The sequence below is a fragment of the Pteropus medius genome, unplaced genomic scaffold (assembly GCF_902729225.1).
Source record: "Pteropus medius unplaced genomic scaffold, Ma_sr-lr_union100, whole genome shotgun sequence".
NCBI classification, from domain to species: domain Eukaryota; kingdom Metazoa; phylum Chordata; class Mammalia; order Chiroptera; family Pteropodidae; genus Pteropus; species Pteropus medius.
The window spans coordinates 9,985,890-10,009,983 of NW_024340701.1; the positions used below are offsets into that span (position 1 = coordinate 9,985,890).

The 24,094-nt window shown below is 41.0% G+C and overlaps 1 protein-coding gene across 3 annotated transcripts in view; it reads right to left on the reverse strand.

Moving 5' to 3' along the window:
- FYB2 (FYN binding protein 2) overlaps nucleotides 1-22,166 on the reverse strand; it is a 104,642-nt gene extending 82,476 nt beyond the window's left edge. For 2 of the 3 annotated variants that reach the window (XM_039887354.1, XM_039887343.1), the window contains exon 1: nucleotides 21,672-22,166. In XM_039887354.1, coding sequence (XP_039743288.1) covers nucleotides 21,672-21,908 — 237 coding nt within the window. In that variant the 5' untranslated portion in view covers nucleotides 21,909-22,166. The remainder of the gene's footprint in view (nucleotides 1-21,671) is intronic. The other variant, XM_039887361.1, reaches the window with a different exon arrangement.
- Nucleotides 22,167-24,094: the final 1,928 nt, after the last annotated feature.

Here is a 24,094-nt window from a genome sequence, read left to right on the forward strand (position 1 = left end):
AATCCTACGGCAAAGACTGTAGGATTGATAGTTCTCAAGAATGTACTTCTTGCTATAATTAACTTTTTAACTTTTCTTTCTTCTTTGGAACACCCCTGGGTTTTTGCCCAGTTGTGTTTCCAGTTTGCAAACTATACGACCCTTGAATAAATATCTATCATTTCCAGCAAAGCTTCCAGACTCTTTGACGTCATTTGACAAGTTGTTAATGAAGATTAAATTAATAAGTATACATAGAGCACTTAGAAGAAAGAAGTGGCTCTTGTTATAAGTGGTTGTTGAGGCCACAGGACTGGTCAGGAATACTTAGGAGAAAGTGTGATGAGATCAGGGCTGTGGGACAATAGCAGAAGCCAAGAAAAAAGTCTAAGAAACAAAGAGATATGAGGTTAATCTGGAAAGAAGAAGATGGGGTGGGCAGATTGAAAAGCATCTGGCGGAGCCTGTCAGGATGGAAACCATTTCATGGACTCTGCAAAAGAATGTCATGGCAGAAGAATACTGCAGTAGGCTCCAGAGTGAATGAAAGGTGAGAGTGAAATAAATGACCGAGTTTTCATTTAGGAGGCTGCCATGACAAAGGAAGGAGAGAGGAGTAATTAGAAGGAAATTCAGGGTCAACTGAAAGGTTTTTTGTTTTTGTTTTTTTTCACATGAGAGAGATTTGGGCATGTTTATAGCTTGATGAGAAAGAAACATAGAGACTAAAAGAGAGAAAATGATTAATGGAGCAAACTCCCATGAGGGATAAGGAAGGGAGGCGTAATGAGTAAAAAGCAGAGGAACTGGCCTTGAACAAGGGGTTAGGCATGTTTTCCAGGAAACTTTGATGACCACTCCCACCCACCAAGACAGAGCCCAAGGCCCTGTTTCCTCCCATAGTACATCGTGCTTATTTCTCTAATCCCTTTCATCACCATCTATTGGTTTATTTTGTGACAATGTCTGTTCTATCTTGGACAGGTTTCCACAGCCTTGACAAGGCTATTTTCTTACCTACTTCAGGTTTATGTTCGGGTCTCCTTATCAGAGATTCTAGTTGCCTATCAAATTCCATTTTCTTCTCTTCTTTAGTAACAAACTCTTAAAATCTTTAGGGCAGCAATGTGCCTAGATAAAAACTGAATTTCCTAGCATCACTTCCAGATAGCTGCAACCATTAATATGTAACCAGAAGTCACTGAGGCCGTTTTCTATAAAAGTTAAGCTGAATAAACTTCTGAATATAGATGAACTAGCCGGAGGTCTATATGTGTTTCCTATTGCTTCTGTAATAAGTTACATTTCAAAAAAACTTAAAAGCTAAAATAACACAAATTTATTATCTTATATATTTGGTGGTCAGAAGTCCAAAATAGCTTTCACTGTGCTAAAATCAAGGTGACAGTAGGGCTGCGGTCCTTCTGGACCTTATAGAGGAGAATCCAGCTTTCTTTTTTTCCCTTCCCTTTTCCAGCTTCTAGAAGCTACTTTCATTCTTTGGCCTGTAGTCTCACATTATTTCAGCCTCTGCTCCCCCAATCACATCTTCTTTGATCTTCCTCTATCCGCACTTCCCTCTTTCCTGTATAAGAACCCCTGTGATCATATTGGGCCCCCCCAGATAATCGGGGCTAATCTCCCCATCTCAAGATCCTTGACTTAATCCCACCTGCAAAGTCTTTTTTTTTTTTTTTGCCATGCAAGGTAACATATCCACTTCCTCCAGGAAGTAGGACCTGGACTCCTTTGAGAGCCATTATTCTGCTTACCAAAAAGTCCGACAGCTATTTAGGAAGCACACAAATAAAGACACATACTGGAGATAGTAGACAGGTAAGTGGAAAAACCTAGGTTCCTGATGAAATAGTGGAGCTGACATACTCAGGGTTCTCATGTGGGAAAACAATAGATCTCTTTTACTTAAGCTATTATTTTGAAGAGGGGTGGTGCTATCTATTTCTAGCAGCTATGTGCAATTCTAAGGATACATCTTTCATGACCACTCTATGTAAAACAGCACCTTCCCTTCCCCTCACTTACCCTATCCTGGAAGCAGACTGGCTCCCTTCACACTTTCTAGGGAACCTTCCCACCGAGCCTGGAATGCTCAGAACTACATTACCCAGGCACTCTTTCAGGTAGAATTTTGCCAAGCAGTGGGAGGTGTGGGAAACGGGCATGCGAGGGTGTAGTACTCAGGGGGAGGAGCGGACCCTCTGCGGAATGGCCATGGCAGACCATGCTGTGCAATGGGCAGCAGCATGAGTGGGTTCTCACTGGGGCAGTCCCACATGGGTGTTGGACTGTTCCGTTAGCTATCGGGTAAAAGCTCATTCCTAGCCCTTCTGAAAGTTCCTAAAATAATCTATTATAAATCTCTTTTTCTCAAACTGGCAGCAACAGATTTATTTGGTTGTCTATAACTACAAAACCCTGAACAATGCATCCCAGTTTGCTTTTCCTCACAGCACCTATCAGTGCCCACCATACTATCTCCCTCCAACAGAAGGTAAACTCCTTGAGGACAGGTACTTGCATCAATATTTGTTCACTGCTGTAGTGCCACCACCTGGAAGCATATTTGGCCCATAGTGGCTGCTAGATAAAAATTTGGTGAATGAACGAATCCTTGATTTACAAGTCTTTTAGCATTCCTTCAAGACAGGGACAGTATCTTATTTATTTTGGTACTCTCGGTACTGTCCCTGGAGCTTAAAAAAACGGTGGCTGAATGAATCGGTGAGTGAACATTGAGAAAAATGAGAAGGTTCACATAACTCATAAACTGTAACTACAGAATTAAAATTTTTTTCCTAAGGGCATCTTAGAATGCACACACAGAAACAAATTATCTAATTGCTATGATGATAGAAGACAACCTCCAAAATAGCTCTGGAAGGTAGTTTTGGCACTTCTGATCTGGACTGGGCAAGCTTCAAACACCTCATCTGAGAAGCAAAGGCCAAAACAATTCCAGAGATATTATGGGAACGACCTAAGATAAAAGACAGTGGGTCCTCTGAACAGAAGGGATTTATCTCTTTGATATGGAAATTAACTAAGGAGGTAGCAAGCAGCTAAGAGAAACAGACATTGCTATTTCCTAAAAATAAGGAGACCAGTGTGAAATAGTTACGTCTGAATTCCAGTTCTTTAAATATAGTATTATTATATTTACATGACTATATTTAGCCAGAGTAGGGGGGAAAGACGCTATCAAACAAGAGGCCTCTATTTTATAGGAATCTAAGTAATAATAATAGGCTTTAATGCCTGTTTGATATATATATTCTTATATGACATTACCATGTGCCAGGTACTACTCTAAATACCTACCTTATTTAAAGTTATGGCTAACACAGTATTTTTCCAGGATAAAGACCAGGATATATATTGAGGCACCTAAAGCCTCAGTAACTTGTCCAAGGTCACAGCAAGGAAGAGTCAAACCTGGGACTCACACAATCAGGGTCCAGAACACATGCTCTTTCCTGAACTCCTTAAACCCAAGAATTTATTGGTGGGTCTAGAAATTTTTTTGGCTAATATTTTTAGAAATAAGCTTATAATTGATCAAATGAGCATAAATATCATAATATTAGCTTCTTGGGAAGTATTTTTCTCCTTGCTAATTTCAGAGAGTTGATAACTTTGATTTCTCTATCCTCGTCATCCTTATTAAAACCATTATGTGTATCTTAGTCGTTTCAATAACACTACAAAGCAGGTATTGTTACTGCCTCAGATGTTGGGTAACTTTCCCAGTTTATAGTAAGAAAGTGAGCCAGGAATTTGAATCCAAGGCTGTTTGACTCTAGAACGGATCTTAACTATTCTAATATACCTTACTTATAAATTTAACTCTAATCTACAATTCTTTTGTTACCTTATCTCATAGATATTTCATAATCAATTCTGTATATGCCACCCTTTAGAAATTATATAAAAAACATACTTCTAATCACATCTTTTAAATGAACAAAAATCCCAGGAAACCAATTTACATTTGCTTTTAAAATACTCTCTCAGGCTTTTGGTTATTTATTCTGAGATGAGCACAACATTGCATCTAATGTGAGTGGGGTATTTTTAGATTTTTAATAAATTGTATTGCTATTATGACCATGTATCTTGGATTTTCAAGGTAGTTCTGATTTAATGTAATTCAAAAACATAAGAAAATGCAGAACTAGATAACAAAATACAATTTAGTGTTATATCCTTTCAAAATAGATCTACAAATGAAAACAAATTCTGTGTCAAATCACATGTTCTGATTTCTGGCTTATAAAGTAGGGTGCAGATAGCTGCTCCACCCTCTGTGGAGTTCACCCCGATGTGACAGGATGCTTAGTAAGCCTCTCCCATGTCACAGCAACCTGGCCTTACACCTACAAATGGCATATATCACACCACACCGCAAACTGTAGTGAGCAAAGATTGCAGGTACTCAATAAATTAGTAGTAATTCAGGAGAAGAAAGTCGTCATAAAAATATACATAAAATAAATTCCTAAAGGAGAAGACACTATTTTGATGCATATTTCTTGACTTTAAAAAAGTCAGCTCATTTTCTGAAAATTGCTGAATATTGCCTTCTATGAGGGAGAAACAACAGCAACATAAATGGCAACAGTTTATCACACACTGAACATTTTCCTCCTGTAGGGGAATCCAAGAGGCTTAAGAAAAAATGCAAGTTCAAAATCCGAAGTACAGAGAAGGCAGCAGAAGCCATGAAATTACGAGTCCAAGAAGAGCAGCAGTAACAGCTGCCAAGTTCTACCTAAGATGGAAAGAAATAAAAGGCAATTAAAAATAGAGCCTGAGTCATCCTTCATAAATAAAAGGGCTTCGATCCAACCTTCACTACTCCAAGAGCTATAGTAATGGCAAAACAGTCATGTTCCTAGTACCAGCTATTAATTCTGAAGCCTCCAGGAAGGGGTAGAAACAATAGAGCATAGAAGCACCATTTGAAATCCTCCCATATGCCTTCTGAACAGACAGGACAGAAAGGTTAAAAGCTTACATCATCAAGATGTGAGAATCAGTAACTGCACACCCCATTATCTATCAGGTCAAACCAGTACTTTTTTTACCCTTCAGGTGGGGTATGGGTAAGAACCCCAGCTCTGCTTAATCTGTGGCCTTGAACAAGCTACTAAAGTCTCTCTGCACCCAAGAATGGAGCTAAGAATGCCCGCCACGTGGGTCTATCATAAGGTTTCAGTTAAGTGTGTAGAAAGCCTGGTAAGGGTCTGGCCTCTGATCAGTACTCTTGGTAAGATGGCCCCTCCTCCAGTTGCAACCCCATAGGCTGCATCATGCTACCAATAAAATCCAACCCCCACAGACATTAAAGTCAGCCCACTGCTGACTTTAAAGGCAGCCCACAGAGTCCTTCATGGTCATAATAAGATCACTATGCCTTCCTCGCCACAATCCCCCCTGCATCACCATTAAAGCTGCCTAAGTCCCCAATCCTTAAGAGGAGACGACCGTCAGTCAATGACTCATTTTCCCCTAAAACGACAGGCCATCGTGCCTATATTCCTGTTTACTGTGGCCATCAGAAGAAAGCCAAGCTAGCCCACTAACACGGGGCCTTATCTCCCACAGATCTCTCTAACATCCCAAATCGAACCCCATTTCTCTCCCTTTCCTCAGCATCCCAAACCTTCCACTGAGCTCTCTGGAACTCACAGTGGTTAGCAAAATTCCTCATGTCCTTAATCTCTTCTGTGAACATATCCTCCACCTCTTTGCTCTAAGGCAAACTGATGACTCCCCAGAAGACACGGCTTCCCCTGATGGTTTCCCAAGTGTTGCTTTTTTCTTCCACATTCCTCACTCCTGTCTAGGAGGTGGGTACATGTTCTCTGAGCTCCTCATTGCCGCTTCCACATCATTTCTTCTTCCTCAGAAACACTGACTCCTACTAATGGTATACCACAGTAAGCCGACTTCTTCCTACTGAAGTCATCTACAACATGCCTGGTCACTGCTGTTTACTTATTGAGGACTTTGGCACCTGCCTCGCTCCTCTCCTTCCACGACAACTCCCATGACAATAAGCAAATTTAGAATCCATATAGACTATCCTTCCAACACCCCTGTTTCATTCTGTTGGTCTTGTCTTCTGCACTATCCCAGCCACGAATTTCCATGAATATATATCTTAGACCATCTCATCTCCAGCATATTAATTTCAAGTATCTTACTCCTGGGTCACCACCTCCTATCTCACCCACTAGCCATTTCTGGTACCCCAACTCAGGGAAATTTTTTTGCCCCATCGAATTAATCCCTAGGCCTCAATTCTTCTTCCCTGTCTTCTGTCTTTTGCTGCCTTCATTTCCCCATACACCCAGATTCGATCCCGTGGACAATCACTATCGCTGCTCTCTGGAATACATCAACTCTCTTGCCTCCCTCCCACTTCATCTGTACTTGTGCCTAGAGAAAAGCATAGCATGTGCCTAGAATTCTAACCTTGGTGAAACTCTCTTCCCATTTTTTATCTTGACCTAGAATGCACTCACGGTAGCTCCTACTTTGCAGTGTGTAAGAGCTGGAATTATCTATTAGAGCAGGAGCACGCAGAAACTCAGAGTTCGAATTAAGGAATCAGGATTTCACTCGGTAGGCACCGAGAAGCCTGGAAAGGTTGTGAGCAGGAGAGTGACACACTGGGTAACCCCTACTCATTCAAGGCACTGTATTTCCAAACCTCCCGGCTTCTCCCAGTTCTGGATAAAGTGCCTCTCTCTGCTTACTTTTCTCCATGCTTATTGCGCTCTGTTTACTGGTTTGTCCTCCCACTAAACTCTATCTTTTCCCAGAGCAAAGATTGTCTTTCTATCACTGTATTTTTGGCTGATAACTGGGCCAGTTAAACATAACAATTCAAAATATTTGATCCCTGTTTAGTAAAGACACATATCAACAATCACCTAACCAAAGTCTACGTATGGGATCAATAAAAATAGAGTGAAAAATTGGTTTGGTTTGGCCCAGTCGGGCAGTCCTTCCCAAAGATATGATTGAAGAATAAGTTGGTTTTTATTGGAGAGAAGCAGGGGCTAGAAAGTCATTTTAGGTTAAAGGAACAACATAGGCAAAGGCATAGAGGCATTTGAGTCTATCATATTTTTCAGGTGAATAGATCGGAGCATAGAGCAAATGAGGTGGGAGGAAGAAAGCCATTCTTCTTCCCTGAAGCCATTCTTATTTAGGGTCTTCAAAACTACCACTCACAGAAGAAGTCAGGAATTTCAGTTGCCTTTGAAGGGCAATAAGAAAGAGAAGACATGTTGGTGCAGAAAGCATTTTAGTGATTTAATATGCTATCGCTCTGCCTCTTTCCTGTCCACATTTGCCTATAACCCTTCTCTTTGTGAGGGCCTTTCTGCCCATCCATCAGAACTTTCATCCAAGAACCCCAAAGTACTTGGGCACCAACACAGAGAGTCCTCTTCCCAGCATCCAAAGTGAAAACATATGGGTTAGCCATCTTGCTACAGAATCCTGTCCATCTATACCTCTCCTTCAGACACTCGGGCTCCATTTCTTCCTCTTTCTTTGGAAAATTGCTCAGGTTAGTTTTAGCATTTACAAAATATTAATTAGGTCTATACCAACTGTACAAAACCCTTGGGCTGGGTGTACTTTGGAATTCAGAAATTTTTCAATTTTAGGAAGATAACATATTACAAATTCCACATATGTGGTCTGTGGCAGCATGCTGGGACCGAGTGTGGTGCTATTTCTGGAGTAAAACATATTAATGTTAGTCTAACGTAGGATAAAGAAATACCATAAAATATCTCATGCCAGTCCAGGTAGGGTACCAAAACAGTTATGAAACGGTTTCAATACCAAAATAGTTATGAAAAATGATGATTTTCAGAGCTTACTAGATTTTGGAATTATGGCTAAGGGATCAAGGTCTTGTTCCTATCCATTTCCTGGAGTTCTTTCAAGGCTTACAGAAAAAAAAATCAAAAATGCTTATTCTAACTCTAAGCATAATAAATGGTAGCCATGACTATAGTTATTCTTTGTCCAGCTGATAATCTTCTATTTAGATTTTTGCAATCATTTTATACTGGTGACTTGGCCTCACTCAAAAATTTCTTCCAGGATCTAGATGGCTTTAAAATATAGTCTATCTTTTCAGTTTTGAAAAATTAGCAATGTTTCACAACTATCTATCAATACAATACAGTATCATCTCCTTTGCCTCCCCGATCTGGTCTCAAACCACCATTACACCTCTTTATGTTGCATTTGTGCATATCTCCTAGGGTTCCCCCAACAGCTATCTTCATTTCCTGCATCTGACCACAGCCTAGGCTATACGCCACCTGCTAAGTCCTTGCCAGGCATTTACTGTCCAAATTCTACTTATCATTCTAGGCTCAGCTCACAGGCTTCCTATGCCATGAAGGCCTTTCATCATTGGCCTCCAAATTAACCTCTCCTTCCTCATTCCTCTTCTGGCAATGGTGCTTAAATCTGGCTGGATATTGGAAATATCCTATAGACTCCTGTACCAGCCCCACTGAGACAGAATCTCTGGGACGTCTACATTTTATAAATCACCTTGAGTGATTTATAAAGTGATTTATATTCAGCACCTGGTCCAAGGACTACATTGGGAAACATGTCTTATAGCATTTCATCTGCAAATTTCTTTTGGTCTTATTTCTCTTACTACCTACTATGTCCTATTACAATTACTCAAGTAGATGACTCGTCTTCCCTAAGAGTCTGTGAACCTCTTGACAGCAGGTAGAAAAATATACTTACCTTTGGAGAGCCCACAGTCTCAAGCATGATGCTTTAGTCCTAGTAAGTACTCAATAAATATTTGCCAAACTAATATTGAATGAAATGAATGAATAGATTTCTTGAGTAATGACCTATGGGGGATCTTCTTTAAAAAGACTTTCTTAGAGACTTACAAATTAAGTTCATGTCAATGACACATCTAAAATGCAGTTCTGATCATGTCATTTCCCTGTTAAACCCTTCAATGGTTCCCCATTACTCTGATAATTATACTTTCCTTAGCCATACATGTAAGTCCTTCTGACTTTCCTGCCTTTGTCTCCAGCTTCATTTCCCACCATTTCCTGCCTCTAACTCACCCCTCCATTGAAACTGAACTCGCCTCTGTGCATTTGTTCATGCTGTTCCCTTAGCCTGGAATGTCTTTCCCATACTTACTCACCTGGCTAAACTTATTCAATCTTTTGAGATTTAGCTGTATTATCAATCCTTCTCAGAAGGCTCTTCTAGTGCTTAGGTTGGGCTAAGAGTGCCTACCTGTTCCATACTTTATAACACCCTTTGTTTACCTCTACCTCTCCATTGACTTAATTTTGTTGAAATCATTTACCAATGTGCCTGCTTTACCTGCACCTCATTCACAGTGTGAGGTCCTCAGGAGCATGGACCAGACTGTATTCTTTTTTACTCATGCTTCTGTCACTATGCCTAGGCACACAAAGCACAAATGGACGATATGTGTTCTTTGGAATTAAAATGAGCTGATTAGAAAGCATTTAGATGTATTTATGGATGGACGGAACTGAGAAAAAATTAGGAGTAATTTCACATAAAAAAATATGAAGGTGCATTGAATTCTTATATCTTATTATGTTACTACATTTCCAGACACTGTGCACAGCAAAAAGTATACTTTGTTTCAATTACTGCAATCCTTACAATGGGCTTCTGAGCTGCGCCTCTGAAGATGAGGACAAAACCAAGGATCGAAGTTTTCTGCAGCTTGCTCAGGTCACATAGCTAATAAGCATTTGATCCGAGGTTGGAACCCAGCTCTGACACCAAAGTGAGATATTTTCAAACGAACTCTATGCTATAGCATGCCTTTCCTCTAATGACAGATTTTTGTTTATCTTTTCCCAAATTCACCCCAAATTATTTGCTGCATGCCTGCTATGGGTAACATGAATGAATAAGAAGACGCAGGCCTTCCCCTCATGGGGCCCAGTCTTATGGATAACATGGACAAGTAAACAATGACAGCACCCCATGGTCGCTGCTGTGATGGGACAGCACCAGGGCAGGCAGAGAGAAAGACTACCTGGGTTTGGGCAGTGCAAAGACCTCCCTGGAGAAAGCCAGCCATGAAGAACAAATAGGAGCTGGACTGTCAAAAGAGTGGGGAGCTCTATATGTACACACATTCTAAGACCTGAGGCCTGAGAGAGCCCGGCGAGTGTGGGTTTCCAAGTGGGAATTATGGCTGAGAGGTGAGATGGAGAAGGGTGAAAAACAGAGCTGAGGCTATAACCTGAAATGCCTTGCAAGGCATTGAAAACAAACTTAACATGTTTGCATTTATGATTCAAATTATCTTCACAGACTATAAAAGGAGATGGTGAATTAGAAATCAATATTTTACCAGCTTCAGAACCCCTCACTCAAGGCATGGGACTGTGCAGAACCCCTCAAGCACAGTGAAAAACAAAGGTGGACAGCTATTCATTTGAAACGAACAAAGTTTATGATGTCTTTAGGGAATCAGAAAACCAAAAATCCACAATGAGTTCAAGATTGCTTCAGATACTAAAATGTTGCTGGTTAACTGTATATTGTGGTGGGGGTGAAGGTCTCGGAGGAGAAATTGGGCCATACTTTCTCAGACGCCAAGTTCAAAATGCAGCTCCCAGCAAAGGGGCTCCAGTTTGACTTAGTTAACAGTCTGGGGATAAGAGCCTGAAGCCAGAAATTATGATTTCTGCACACAGGCCAGTCCTCAAACTACCCCATTACTGGCCTCACCAACTTTATTTCCTGTGCTCATTTGGCACTGAAACTTAGGGCAAGAACAGAGAAAGTTCACGAGAAACTGGCTGCCAACAAGTTGGAAAATTCAACCACAGAGCATCCTTATTTAAAAGGGCCTCCTGATCTCCATGCTGCCCTCTCGCACCCCAGACAGAACAAGTCACTCAGTGTCCTTTGAGTTTATGACAGTTTTATTTAAAGTGCAATTTACCGAGCACCAAAAATAGAAGGGTTGAATAACTTCTTTGAGCCATTTTATTGCTTTCGCCCTACACCATATGATGTAAACTCTTTAGCCAATGTGGCCATTTTAATTTCTTAAATTTGTTTTTTTATATTAGAGTCCCAGCTGTGTGTAGAAACAGTAAGAGAAATCAAAGACACCATTCTAAATGCAAGTGAGACAGATTTTACAGGTGTTAGATGAATTTGTTTTTTTTTTTTTAAAAAAGAGAAAGCAGCTCCTTTCTGGTTTTCCATCAGTCAGTACCTTCTTCCTTCAATAACAGCCATGGAAGTCATCTTTAAGATCTGGAGTGCCGATCATCACCTTCGTTATTATCATTTCCACCACCATTACCACCACGGCCCCACCTCTACGCCATGTGTTTGCTGAGCTTGTACCACTGCAGTGGTACAAGATTCTTCTAACAACCTGGCAGGGCAGGTATTAACTCCATTTATAGATAAGAAAACTGAGGCTTGGAGAAAGAGCAGTTTAGCTTAGAGATTAAAAACTTGTAGACTTTGGAGTCAGAGAACCTGTGTTTGAATCTTGGCCCTTTCACCTTCAGCTAGACTTTGAACTTTACCTTCATCGCCTCAGTTCTCATCAATGAAATAGCAACAATGATAGTCTTTACTCCATTGTTGCCTATTCATTAGACGATCCATGCTGCTTATCAGCACAGTGGCTCGTACTATTTTCTATGAATGCTAGTATGATTATTGTTACTATTATTAGTGTGGTCAAAGTTTGCATCATTATTCAGAGGTAAATTTGAATTAAAAAGCAAGTCTGATTCTAAAACTCAAGCTCTTTCCACTCTACCACGTTGAGTTGGACTCCTTCACACATGATTTTGTTTCCTCTTCTGCAATGCTGCAGTGAGGGAGTGATTACTCCATTTTACAGATGAAGAAACTGAAGCTGGAGGGGCCATGTTACTTGCTTAAGACTGAAAAGCTAATAAAGGGCCAACCTAGATCTCTGGCCTCCATCTCATAGCTCTGTCTAACACACTACCACAGCCTCAACTTTCGCCTTCAAACAGTCAAAGAGAGTGCTTGCAAGGCCCTAAATTTATCTGGGACAAAACGTCTTCAGCCAAAAGTGATGCTCGATAGTCTTTGTGCTTTCTGAATATGTATTCTGCTACTCCACTCACTAAATCTCGGGATCGTCTTTACCCAAAGAATTAGTAAAACCAGACCCTTTTGAGGAAGAGGTTTAGTGATACACCAATCCCTGACAAGGGCTGCCAGCATCAGCTCCCAGTTCCTTTCACCTTGAAAGGGTGCCAGCCCTGCAAGGCCAGTGACACATTCTTCAGCCCAGTTGCTTCCTGGGAAAGGCTCATCCTTGGCCTCTAAGAGGAAATCACAAACTAATGGATTTAGAGACACTGTGTGCTGTAGTAGAAAATTATGGACTGAGAGAGGCCTGGGTTCTACTTTCGGCTCTTCTGCTCAATAAATGTATATGCTGAGAGGGTCACTTTATATCTACTCCCCACCTGTGAAATAGATGTGCTGATTTACAGCAGAGTTAACTAATGCTGCTTACATGAGTAAGAGGTTGAATAATAGTAATTACTGTCTAGTCTTCCTTCTGCCTTCTTTGTTCATATTAGCTTATTCAGTCAACAAACGTTAATCCTCTATATCAGACAGGAACCCCAGCCACCAAGCTGCACAACTCCAGAGGCACTAGTCACATCGTGATCACATAGACCATTCACATAGACTACAAAGTAAACAGTGTCTCCTGGATTTTGCAACTCAGAGGCCCCACTGCAGCTATCAGTGGTGATAGTGGTAAACAAATATTTTGTCCTTATGGAACCTAAAAGTAAATAGGTTGTTTTAAAGGACAACAGAGATCATTCATTTATTCAATCATTCAATAACTAGTTGATTGGCTGCTATGTACTAGGTTTGTGAAAATGCATTGTAAAACACAATACAGGTATTATATTCTCAGCTTGTTTTCTTCTGATATTTCCCCTCTAAATATTTATTGTTCTTGAAGCTTTCAGTTTTATCTCCTCCAGTTCATTCACTGCACTGAGTGCATTCCTCTTTATTTTATTTTTTTTTTTGATTCACCCTTGGGTTTCCTAACCTAGCACCTGGAACAGAGAAGACAGTAAATATTTGTCGAACGAATGAGCATCTCCAAGCTCGTGCACACATTTTATCCTCTGCCTGGAATGCTCATCTCTCTTCTTATTGTCTGAAAAACATTTGTCTTGCTTGACTCAGCTCAGCTATAACTCCCTGAGGTAGCCTTCCGTCAGGCAGGTATGCAGCGAGAGGTGATGATTCCTGTGTACTCCCAGGAACCCTGTACTTCTCTCGGCTGCAGTGTTTATTACACTGTTACTGTCTTTAACATTCTTCCCTTCCTCCCTAGACTGAGAATTACTTTAAGAGCAGCAGTAGGGTTGAATAGGGCCTCGGGACTAAAAAGTCTTAGGTTGGAATCCCATCGCTATGAATTCTGGCTCTGTCACTCCGATAAAGCTAGTATTTCAGTTCTCTGTTCCCTATTTCCTGATGAGTGAAATGAGGATACGACCTTCACATCACAGGAATGCCATGGACATCAACACTGGCTAGGTGCCTGGTACAAAGGAGGCCCATGATAATATTGTGATGAGGACAGCTGTGACATAAAGTGACTGATGATGGTAAGAAGAGAGACAGGGAGTGATGTTCATGATGATCATGATTTTGACAAATATGAAATGATTATCTGTGGCAAAGAGTACATATTCAGAATTATAGAATTAATTGGCTGATAGTTTTAGATGGGAAAATCATATCTGTTCTGATAGGGTATTTAGTTTCCAATAATCAAAATATTTCCATTTTGGCCTCCCTTTCCTTCCGCATTCACTGACATGAAGTATCCATGGGTTTCGTTGGAGCTTTCACTCCAGTCCACCCCATTGGTTCTACTTATGTTGTGAAATCCTCACGTAAAATTGCCCTATTTCTCCCACTCCTCTCTCCATTTCCCACCTTGTACTCAGTCTAGCCAACAATGCGAGTTCAGAACAATGGACAGCAGCACAGGACCCGCTCCTCAAACATTTAGTTCTGCTTTACTTAGATTCAATCCACACAGCCATTTTGCACTTCGTCCCAGAAATATCTCTTAGTTTACTGCCATTTTAATCTGAAAAATTAAAGGGGATCCTAGCAAGGAAAAAAAATGACAAAGGCAACTAGATGGAGATGGCTTTGAATTGATAAACTCAGAGACACCAGCTTAAGGTAAACAGCCAAAATAATTAAAGGGCAGAATGAAACAGGCTCTGCTAACTAAAATGCATGGCTTCACAGAACATTAACTGAGATTCTCTGTATAACTGACAAGAGGAAATAATAAGTCTTTAATTTCAGATGATGCTGACGAAAAGTAAAACAACCATATGCAATGGCTTAGCTTTAAGAGAAGATTAAAAACTAGAAGTGAAGTGATCTAATTTTCTGATTTATAAGGTGAATATCCTTGAGTCTTCAAGAAGAATGAGTATGCTTTTGGCTCATTGAGGCAAAAATATCAATATCGGAATCAAACCAGACTTTGAATATCTGGTATGTCACTGAGGTCTTTGAGAAATTTCTCAGAGCCTCGATTTGTTCATCTGTAGAATGGGATATCTTCTGTTTTTGAAAATTGTGGTAAGTAGAAGTCCCTGAGTCTTACTTGATACTGGTCACAGAACAAACAGTTAATAAATACATGTTGACCAAATAAACATGCAGATATGAAATTTGTTAACCACAATCTTAAACAACAATATAGAATTTATTTCTTAAAGAATTTATCATGGCCTGAGAAAGTTAGCTAAAACATTTGCTGACAAATTGAAAATATAAAATCCAGTCTTTTTTTTGTTAATACCTCAAATGCAAATTATTATATTTGAATTGTCTACCTTACTAAGTTCTTATGACTATCAAATAAAATAAAAGATGAAGACAATTTCAATGAAATATTTTAAATAACCATAATGCAACACAGATTCAAGACATTTTTTAAAAATATATATCAGTGATGTAGATCTGACACAAAAGGATTTTCCAGTTAGAAAGAACAGTTAACTGTTAGAATTGGCTTACCAACGAGAAAGAACAGTTAGTTTGATTTTTCAGTGTTTAACACAGCACCCACCACCCACATAGTAGGTACTCAAAAAATACACAGTAAATTAATGAATGGATGAAGACACCTCATGGAGATGGAGATAAAAAAGGGGGGATGTTTTAAAGTAGGACTCATTAATTACAATGGTTCTATGAAGCTCTAGCTCTAACTTTAAAACTGAGCAATTCTCTAACCTCATACTTACTGACTCATAAGCAATTTGAGGGGAAGGAAGATTTAGTTTAGTTAATTCAGTGTCCACTATATCTTTCCTGTCAGCGCCTACAAGCTCTTCACCCCAGTACTTGTCTAGTGCTGTGTGGAGGATGGAGTCTTTAACAGAGACAAACAAGTCCCCACATTTCTCTTCTGCCACTGTCTCCAAATACACCATGCTATTTCCTGCCTCAGTTCCTTCATATACGCTGTTCTCTATTCCTGGGATGTCTTTCCCTCTCCCATCCCCCATTGCCTGGTGAACATTTTTCATCCTTTAAAACTGTAATCAGAAACTACCTCCTTTCAGAAAGTCTGACTTACCAAGGTCAAGTTAAAACATTCTTCTTCTCTGCTGTTACTTGAACATAATGTCATTGTTCACATCAAGTTATAGTTGCCACATTGTATTATAATTGTATTATTTTTGTAAATCTTTCTTATTGAATTCTGAGTAACTTAAGGAAGGTCTAAATTGTCTTTCATTTCATCAGCCCTTGGCACCTTGTCTATTAAATGAAAAAATATCTGGGGTCAGACAGGTTTGGGTTCAACTCTTGGATCCATCACTTAGTAGCTGAGTGGCCATTGGAGCTAGTTACTTAAATCCATTGAGGTTCAGTTTCTCTACTGGACAACAGGAATGGTAATGTTATTTATTTTTGCCAGGCTGCTGTGCAGATCGAATCATATTATTCACAGGAAGGGCTAAGCACAGTGCCTAGCCCCCAAAATATTATTATTATTTGTGTGTGTGTGTGTGTGTGTGTGTGTGTGTGTGTGTGGTTGTCACTGTTATTTAACCATTTAAGCCATCAGGAGAGAGAGCAGTGAATAAGAAATAGGCACATCTCTTTCCTAATAGAATATATAATCTGGAGTGTGAGAAACTAAATAGACATTTATACAGGTTTTCTTTTCATAACTGTGACACATGCTCTGAAAAAAAAAATACTTCAAAGTGAGTAAGAGTCAAGATTGGCTACGACTCTGATATGCTGAGTAATAATCACTTTCAAAGATATCTGTACTCTAATCCTCAGAGCCTGTGAATGTGCTACCTTACATCGTAAAAGGGGTTTTCAAATGTCACTGAGTTAAAGATCTTGAGATGGGTGGGAGATTATCCTGGATTGTTCAGGTGGGTACAAAGTAATTATTAGGGTCCTTTTAAGAGGATGGGAGGAAAGTCAGAGTCTCTGAAGATGTAAAGATGGAAGCAGAGGCCAGAAAGAAGACGCTATGCTGTTCACTTTGAATCTTAAGGAAGGGGCCATGAGCCAATGAATGTGGGAGGCTTCTAAGCTGAAAAGGATAAGAAAACCGACTCCTCTCCTAGATCCTCCAGAAGGAATGCAGCTCTGCAGACCCCTTTTAGACATCTGACCTCCAGAACTGCTAGAGAATGACTTTGTATTGCATTGAGCCATCAAGTTTGTGATAATTTGTTACGGCAGCGATAGGAAACTAATATACATGCTCTGAAAAGAAAACTTTTAAGTATTTAGTGGTCAGGACAGTATAGGTTTTGTTGTAACCAAGAAACTCCTATATCTCAGTGGCTTAATCTCTCAATCTCTCTTTCTCTCTCTCATGCATGTTATGCGTCTGAAATGAGTTGGAGGGGGTTCTACTTCTCATACTCAGTCAGGGACTCACTATCCCAACACATGGCCTGAAAGTCATGGGACCAGAATTTGAAGTAAATTTTTGACTTGAAGATATTAGCAGCTCAGTATTGTACTATCATACTACAGTAATGTACTATCATACCACATTCTGAGTTCATGAGCCAGAGAAGTATAAAAAAACATGGAGGCAATTGAGCTGTGAGTTTTCATTTCAAATGCTACTTAGAGTAAAACAGTGGGTTTACCAATAAATAAAATAACCATCACTAATCTGAACCCTCTCATGAACCAGAAATTCTCCTTTAATGTCAGGTACAGAATCTTTGAATGTCAGAAGTCAGTAATTGAAGACTCTGATTCGACCTATCGTTTTACAGATGAAGATTCTGAAGACTTGCCCAAAGTCACAAATACTTACTGCCAGGGCCAAGACGGTTCTCAAAACAACACTTTTCTTACCTTTGTGGATGGGATAACGGAACCAGAGAACAAGAATTCATGTAAAATTTTGAATCATTTCAATAAGATATACCCAGATATTATTCTTCCTCTGATATTCAGCTCAGATGCTAATTTCTCTGATGCTCCCAGGACGAACCCCGCCCTGGACTCGGCACCCATTCTCAGGGCTCTCATTCTACTTTTTCATTTAATTCTACAATTGCCTTGTGTTCTTGACATTCCCTTGCAAAACTAAGTAACTAGATGGCATCTACGATATGGCCCTTCTCAGAAATTCAAAGATATGGCCTGACTCATAGAAGATGTTTGGTGACTATCCATCAAATAATGAAAAAGTGAGGCCTAGTGATCTGCTGCATCAGTGTTTTCTCTCAAAATTAATGAGCACATTTATGGAACATCCACCATATGTGAGGCACAGTGGATAAGTATTTACAAGGTGTGTTTTCACATTCCCCCTATGGACCTCAAGTTCCCCCATCTCTAAAATGGGACTTATCAGACTAGTTGGTTTTTCAGAAATTTTCCAACTCCTATATTTTATTATGCAGGGACTTGCTCAAATCACTATTAAGAGGCAGAAGTAAACATAAATATAAGTCTTTTGACAACAACTCCAATTTTAATTAATCAAAATTCAAGTGCCGTTTTTGTCAGCATCCCAACTGAAAAACATTCCCAGCTCAAAAGAGCTATAGATTTTTCTCTTGCCAAGACCATGTGACTAAACAAAATCTTACTTGGCTAAGGGGAATGCTCTAGGGTAGGACTTCACTCTCGGATTTAGAAAAAGAAAAACTCTCATCAACCTCTCTCTGCTTGGTTGTCTAAACTATGCAATAAAAATATTTTTATAGAATTCCCTTGAGCCTTCTGTTTATGGGGGGAATGATACATTTATTATAACTAAAAAGAATGAAGGCTATCTAGTTATTCAGATATCTATTGATGTAAAACAAACTACTCCAAAACTGAGTGGCCCAAAACAATGACAATTTTCATATCACATGATTTTGTAGGACAAGAATTTGGGCAAGGCTCAGTTGGCTGATTCTTCTGTCCCACAGAGCATTGATGAAATTCATTTAGTGGTATTTCATTGGTGGGTAGGCTGTCTGGAGGGTACTGCTTCTAGCTTTGTAGGAATGCTAGAAGGCTAGGCTTAGCTGAAAATGTCAACCAGAGAATCTACATGAGGTGTCTTTAGCATGAGAGCCTTAGGGTATAGATCCTTTATGTTGGGGCTGAGGGCTGCAAGTGTGAGTGTGCTCATGAATGAGGTGGAAGCTGCATAGCCTTTCATGACACAGACTCTGAAGTTGCATATTGTCACATGTGTCATACTCTATTGTCCAAAGCAGTTGTGATTCCCAGATTCAAAAGAAGAAAATGCAGACTTCACCTCTTGATGGAAGAAATGTCAGAGAATGTGTAGCTAAGTTTCAAAACCACCACTATGATACACCCAACATTATGCTAGGTAATGAAGCTATATTATCTTAATCATACCTCCTGCCTGGGCCTCTACCTAGAACTCTAAATCTAAATATTCGACTGCCTACTTGACCTCTCAGAACCTTACAACTTACTGTGTCTAAACTGACTCCTGATCTTGCAAACCTGTTCCACCTTACGTCATCTCATTAAAAGTCAACTCTGTTCTTCAGGTTCCCAGGCTTTACACCTGAGATTCATTTTCTTTCACATTTTTTTGTCCAATCCAGCAGTAAATCCTGTTGATTCTACCTTTAATACATATTCAGAATCTGATCATTTCTAGCCACCTTGACTGCCAACACTCTGATCTGAGCCACCATACCCTCTGGCTTGGATTATGAAAACAGCCTCCTAACTGGTCAGCCAACTTCTAATCTTACTCTCCCTATCATGTTTCAAAACAATAGCTAGGTGATCCTTTTAAAATGTAAGTTGGATCATTTCATTGTGCTATCACCAGACTCAAGTTCTCTCCATGCCACTCGGGAGAATCTGAAGTTCCTACAATGGTCTCTAAGGTCCTACATGACATGACCACTACCTCTGACCACGCTTTCCATTGCTTCCTCTGCACAAGCCATTCTGGCCACTTCATCCTTCCTTGGACACACCAGACAACCTTTTGCCTCTGGGCCTTTTCATCTTTGGTAATCTCTCTGTACAATATTCTTCCCTAAGATATCCATGTGACCAACTCCCTCACCTCCTTCGAGTTTCTGTTCTAATGTCGCCTTACATTGATGCCTTTCCTGAAACGATCCCATTTAAAATAGCAGCCTCTCCTGCTGCCTTACCATCCTTAAACCCATACCTGCTTTGTGCTTTTACATTGCACTTTTACATTGCCTTCTCCACTGGAATGTAAATTTTATAAAGGCAGGCATTTTTGACTGGTTCACTGCTGCATCTGTAGCACCTGAAATAGGACCTGATAATATAGTGCAGGTGCTCAGTGTACAGACAGATGATGATAGAAAGAAAGGATATTTTGATTTCAAAAAAGTAAACAAAATCCTCCTTTTAAAATGATAAACTCATATTTCTTTTGATTTTCCCCTTTCCCTAAGCAGAAAAAGTTGCATAGCCACATGAGCTTATCTCATAAAAATGTTATTAGCTAACATGGTCTTTTGTACATTTTTCTCTAAATTGCCTAACAGTCTACCTGTTGTAATCCTTGCTAGTGATGCCTGGCTTATAGTTGGCACTCAGTGTTTGTTATTGTCAAATCGAAGCTTATGCTGCAGCCCTGTTACTGACCAGCTATGTGATATGGAGCAAGTGATAACATTCTGTCAGTTTTCTCCCCTATAAAAACGGGGCAAATGGCATTGACCTTGCTGTGTTGCAATGTAGATAAACTAAAATAGCGGATTCCAGAACACACCCTGGAACATAAGAGAGGGCAGAATATAAGTCCTTTTTTTCCCCCTTCTACAACCACACTAAAGCTATTCAGCCTCAAAATTTTCCATTGAGCAGCAGCTTCTCTAAAGCTGCTAAACCATAAAGTAGAGGAAAGAGGATTCAGAAGAGGGGAAATGGAAGCGATATGAGCGTGCCTTTGGTCACACTTTCCCCAAAACTCAGCTGCCAGAGAGACAGATGTCCCGTAACCTGGGACAAAGGGGACCTCTGCCTGAGGGGCAACACTAAAATGGGTCCTGTCTCAATTTAAAGCCTGGCCTCCGGGAAAGAAGATGCATGGTTCACATTAGGAAATGGCTTAATTCCAAATGTATAATAAAGTGGATATGGAAACAAAACATACTGCCCCCTTGGAAAGAAACCGATATATTGAAAAGGGGAATAGAGGAGGTGGAGAATCGAAGAAGGAAAAAGCAAGATGCGGTCAGTGAGGTGAAGGAATTCTCCAACTATGCAAACAGCATACTGCCATCCAAGAAGGGAATTCATCTGGCTTTGTGCTGAGCACTTCCTCATAGATCATCTCTACTTTTGTAACCACCTCCGATAATCTCAAACTAGTTATTCTAGTAGTATACCAAGCCCTCGCTTTATGTCATTGATACATTCTGCCACTTTGCAAAATAACAACGTAGTATATAACAAGACCAGTTTACCATAGGGTACTTGATTGATATAAACAAGAATTAAGTTCCTGTGGCAACTCAACAATGCTACAATGAAAAGACCTTTAACTAAACCTACTGGCAGTCCTCTTTTAGGAGCTAGAAATTCTAGGGCTCAGGAGGATAAACTCACTTGCCTCAGGCCACACAGCTAATAAGGAGTAGAGCCCACAGAAAAGCCACAAGCATCACCACACAGCCCTGCGCTCTGCCCTCTGCCCAGGACACCCACTAACCACAAGGAGAAGGGCAAACTGAATGAAGTCAACGGGCACTTAGACCAGATTGGGGGACTAGGTTAGAAATCCAGCAGGCGGGATGAGAACTAGGGTTCCTGATGCCACCGTTTCTGAGGGCTTCTTGCACCCTCACCTTCCGAGGTGGCACAGGACACAGTACAACCCTGCTCCAGTCCCACCTTCCTCAGGAGCAAGGCCAGTGTGAGCTGCGCTGCACTAACACGGGACATATTTAATCCTCTTCAGGAAGAGGGGTGCACAGGCAGCCTTTCTCCACAGCTCTTTATTGGGAAAACTAAACCCAGCAAGACAGGACACAGAAAGCGACAACCAAACCAACATTCCTTACCCCGTCCATGGCTTTCCTCCGAGGCAGAGTCTGGGAGACAAAACCAGCTTCCCAGAGCTGGATCTTGTGGTCAAGTCTCCGCTTTGTTGTGCCTGCGCCGGCCAAAGAGCAATCACTTCCCGCGACCCGGGGCACACCTGAGCCGAGGCTCAGCACCTGCCCCACCTGGGCGGCGGCTCCTCCCTCTCCTGGGGCTGGAGCATTCTCACCACCTGCGGGGCGCACAGCCGCCTTCATGTGCCAAGCTTTGCAGGACCTGGCACCTTCCTGGGGTAAAAGGGAACCCTTCCGTCCAAAGTCCCGCTGACCTCCGCCCCTCTCAGCAAGCTGCTTTCCTGTCTTTTCCAGCAGACTGATCCAACAGTCACTCTCCGGGGGAGTTCACTTTGTGCCCCAGGCTCAGGAGTTAATGAGGAATGGGGGCGGCAGGGCTCTTGTTAGTACATAACACTCAGCTGGACAATGTAATCTCCATCAGCAACGGCCTCAGGCCCATCCCCACCCATAAGGTTGGCTACAAAGGAGACAGAGCAAGTGCTTAAACTTGCAGGGTGATTTTGTGGAGCAGGAAGGGAGCTGCTATAATGGAACATTTGTTTTTGGCCAGGCACTATCTAAGCATTAGGATATGTTATTATACTTAAATCCTACTATAGCCCTGGGGAGGAAACTGAAGCCCAGAGAGATCCTATAACCTGCCCATGGTCACATAGGAAGTAGAAACACTGAGATTTGAACCCAGATCTGTCTGACTCAAAAGTGATTTTATTTTTATGGGATTTTTGTTTTGTTTTGTTTTTGCTTTTGTTTTCTAACAAAGCTGGTGCTAGAAATCCGAAGCTCGGTTTCCAGTTCCCTAAGAGCTCACATCTGTCCTGGGGGTTTGGTGGCTGGCATAGCACATAGCCCGTGCTGAATCAAATGCAGTCTGTGTGACTTTTCTTGCTTTGTCAGGGCCAAGCTCATGAAGTGAAAAACCTACCCTGCCTCATGCAGGAAAGAGGAGGAGGGTATTTTCAATGTGCCTCCTTTCTCTAATAGGTGGTCCCCATACCTGGCTCATCGTCACAGCTATCAGGGAATCTATTAAATAAAAATACAGACTTCAACATGCATCAGTTCTTCTGGTCTAGAGTCTGGGAATCTGGATTTTAAAGCTTTTTAGGTAAGTGGGTTTTAATAGTTAATGACTCACAATAGAACAGCTTTTACATTAAACCTCAGCACACAGACACACATATACACATATATGAAAATAAAACTTTCTCAAAACAGTAATCACTCTTAGTGTGTGTGATCACGCTGATATTTCCTATTCTATTCTGAGACATGACGTGTCATGTAATAAAAAATCAGTGGCCAGCACACCCACTGCATTGATTTCATCACTTAGTTTGAACCCCGCTGCCCTGTGGGCTCTGAGGGCCCACCCCTCGAAGCTAAACAGGAGACAGGACAAAGTTTCTCTATAACTTCTCCTCGTACCCTGGTCCTGACTCTGGTCAAAGGCAAGGGTGCCCTTGTATACTTTTGTAAATAAAATGACGAAGAATCCTCTGCAGAAGCTCTCAGTAGAAAATGGAGCCCTCCTCGCAGCCCCCGCTGATAATTGCGCTGTCCAATTCCCTTTGCTCTTGTTGCAAGGGCTCCCCCTGGTGGCTTCAGGGGGAGAGGATGGAGTAGGTCAGAAGGGCTCTCATCTATCTCCCTGGACCTGGCAGAACTGGGCTGGGCGGTCTGTGCTTTTTGGTTTGGCTAGAGACAAATCACAAGGATAGGTCAAGAGATACAGTGGGCACTAATTACTGGCAGCCGTTAGGGGCATCTTGTAAGTAGACTTAAGAAGTATGACTCTTGGAACCCCATAGAGTCTCCTGTTATTACCTCGTGATCCTGTAGGTGCTAAACTCAGTTTCCCCACTCAGTGTTGTCCTTCGGAATGTCAACAAACCCCTCTAAGATATATGTTTCTCATCTGTAACACTAGGTTGGAGGGCTGGCAGTGTTGGCTTAGGGATTAATATGCCATGTGAAAACCTCTACAGTGTTTAACACTCAATAGGCACCGAAAAGTCAGTTCCTCTCTTCCTTTTCCCTCTCCTGCTTGATTAATGGTGGCTGTGTCATTGTCAAAATGCACATACTGCACTTGGATGTGCAAATGAAGTAGCAGCGTTTTCTTTTCGTGTCATGTTTGTAAGCCCCCATTCCATGAGTAACAGCTCCCTGAATCCAGCTCGATGTGAGGAGAACTTTTATCGCTTCCATGGGAGGGTAGAGAAGAAGAGGCAGGTACAAAGTGCAGACATCATGGGAAGGTTTGGGATGTGAAATATGGAGTCTGACCTACATTTAGTCAGATCTTGTTAAACCTTAGGAATAAATAATTCAATCGGATAAAGAACAGTGAGATCCTATACATC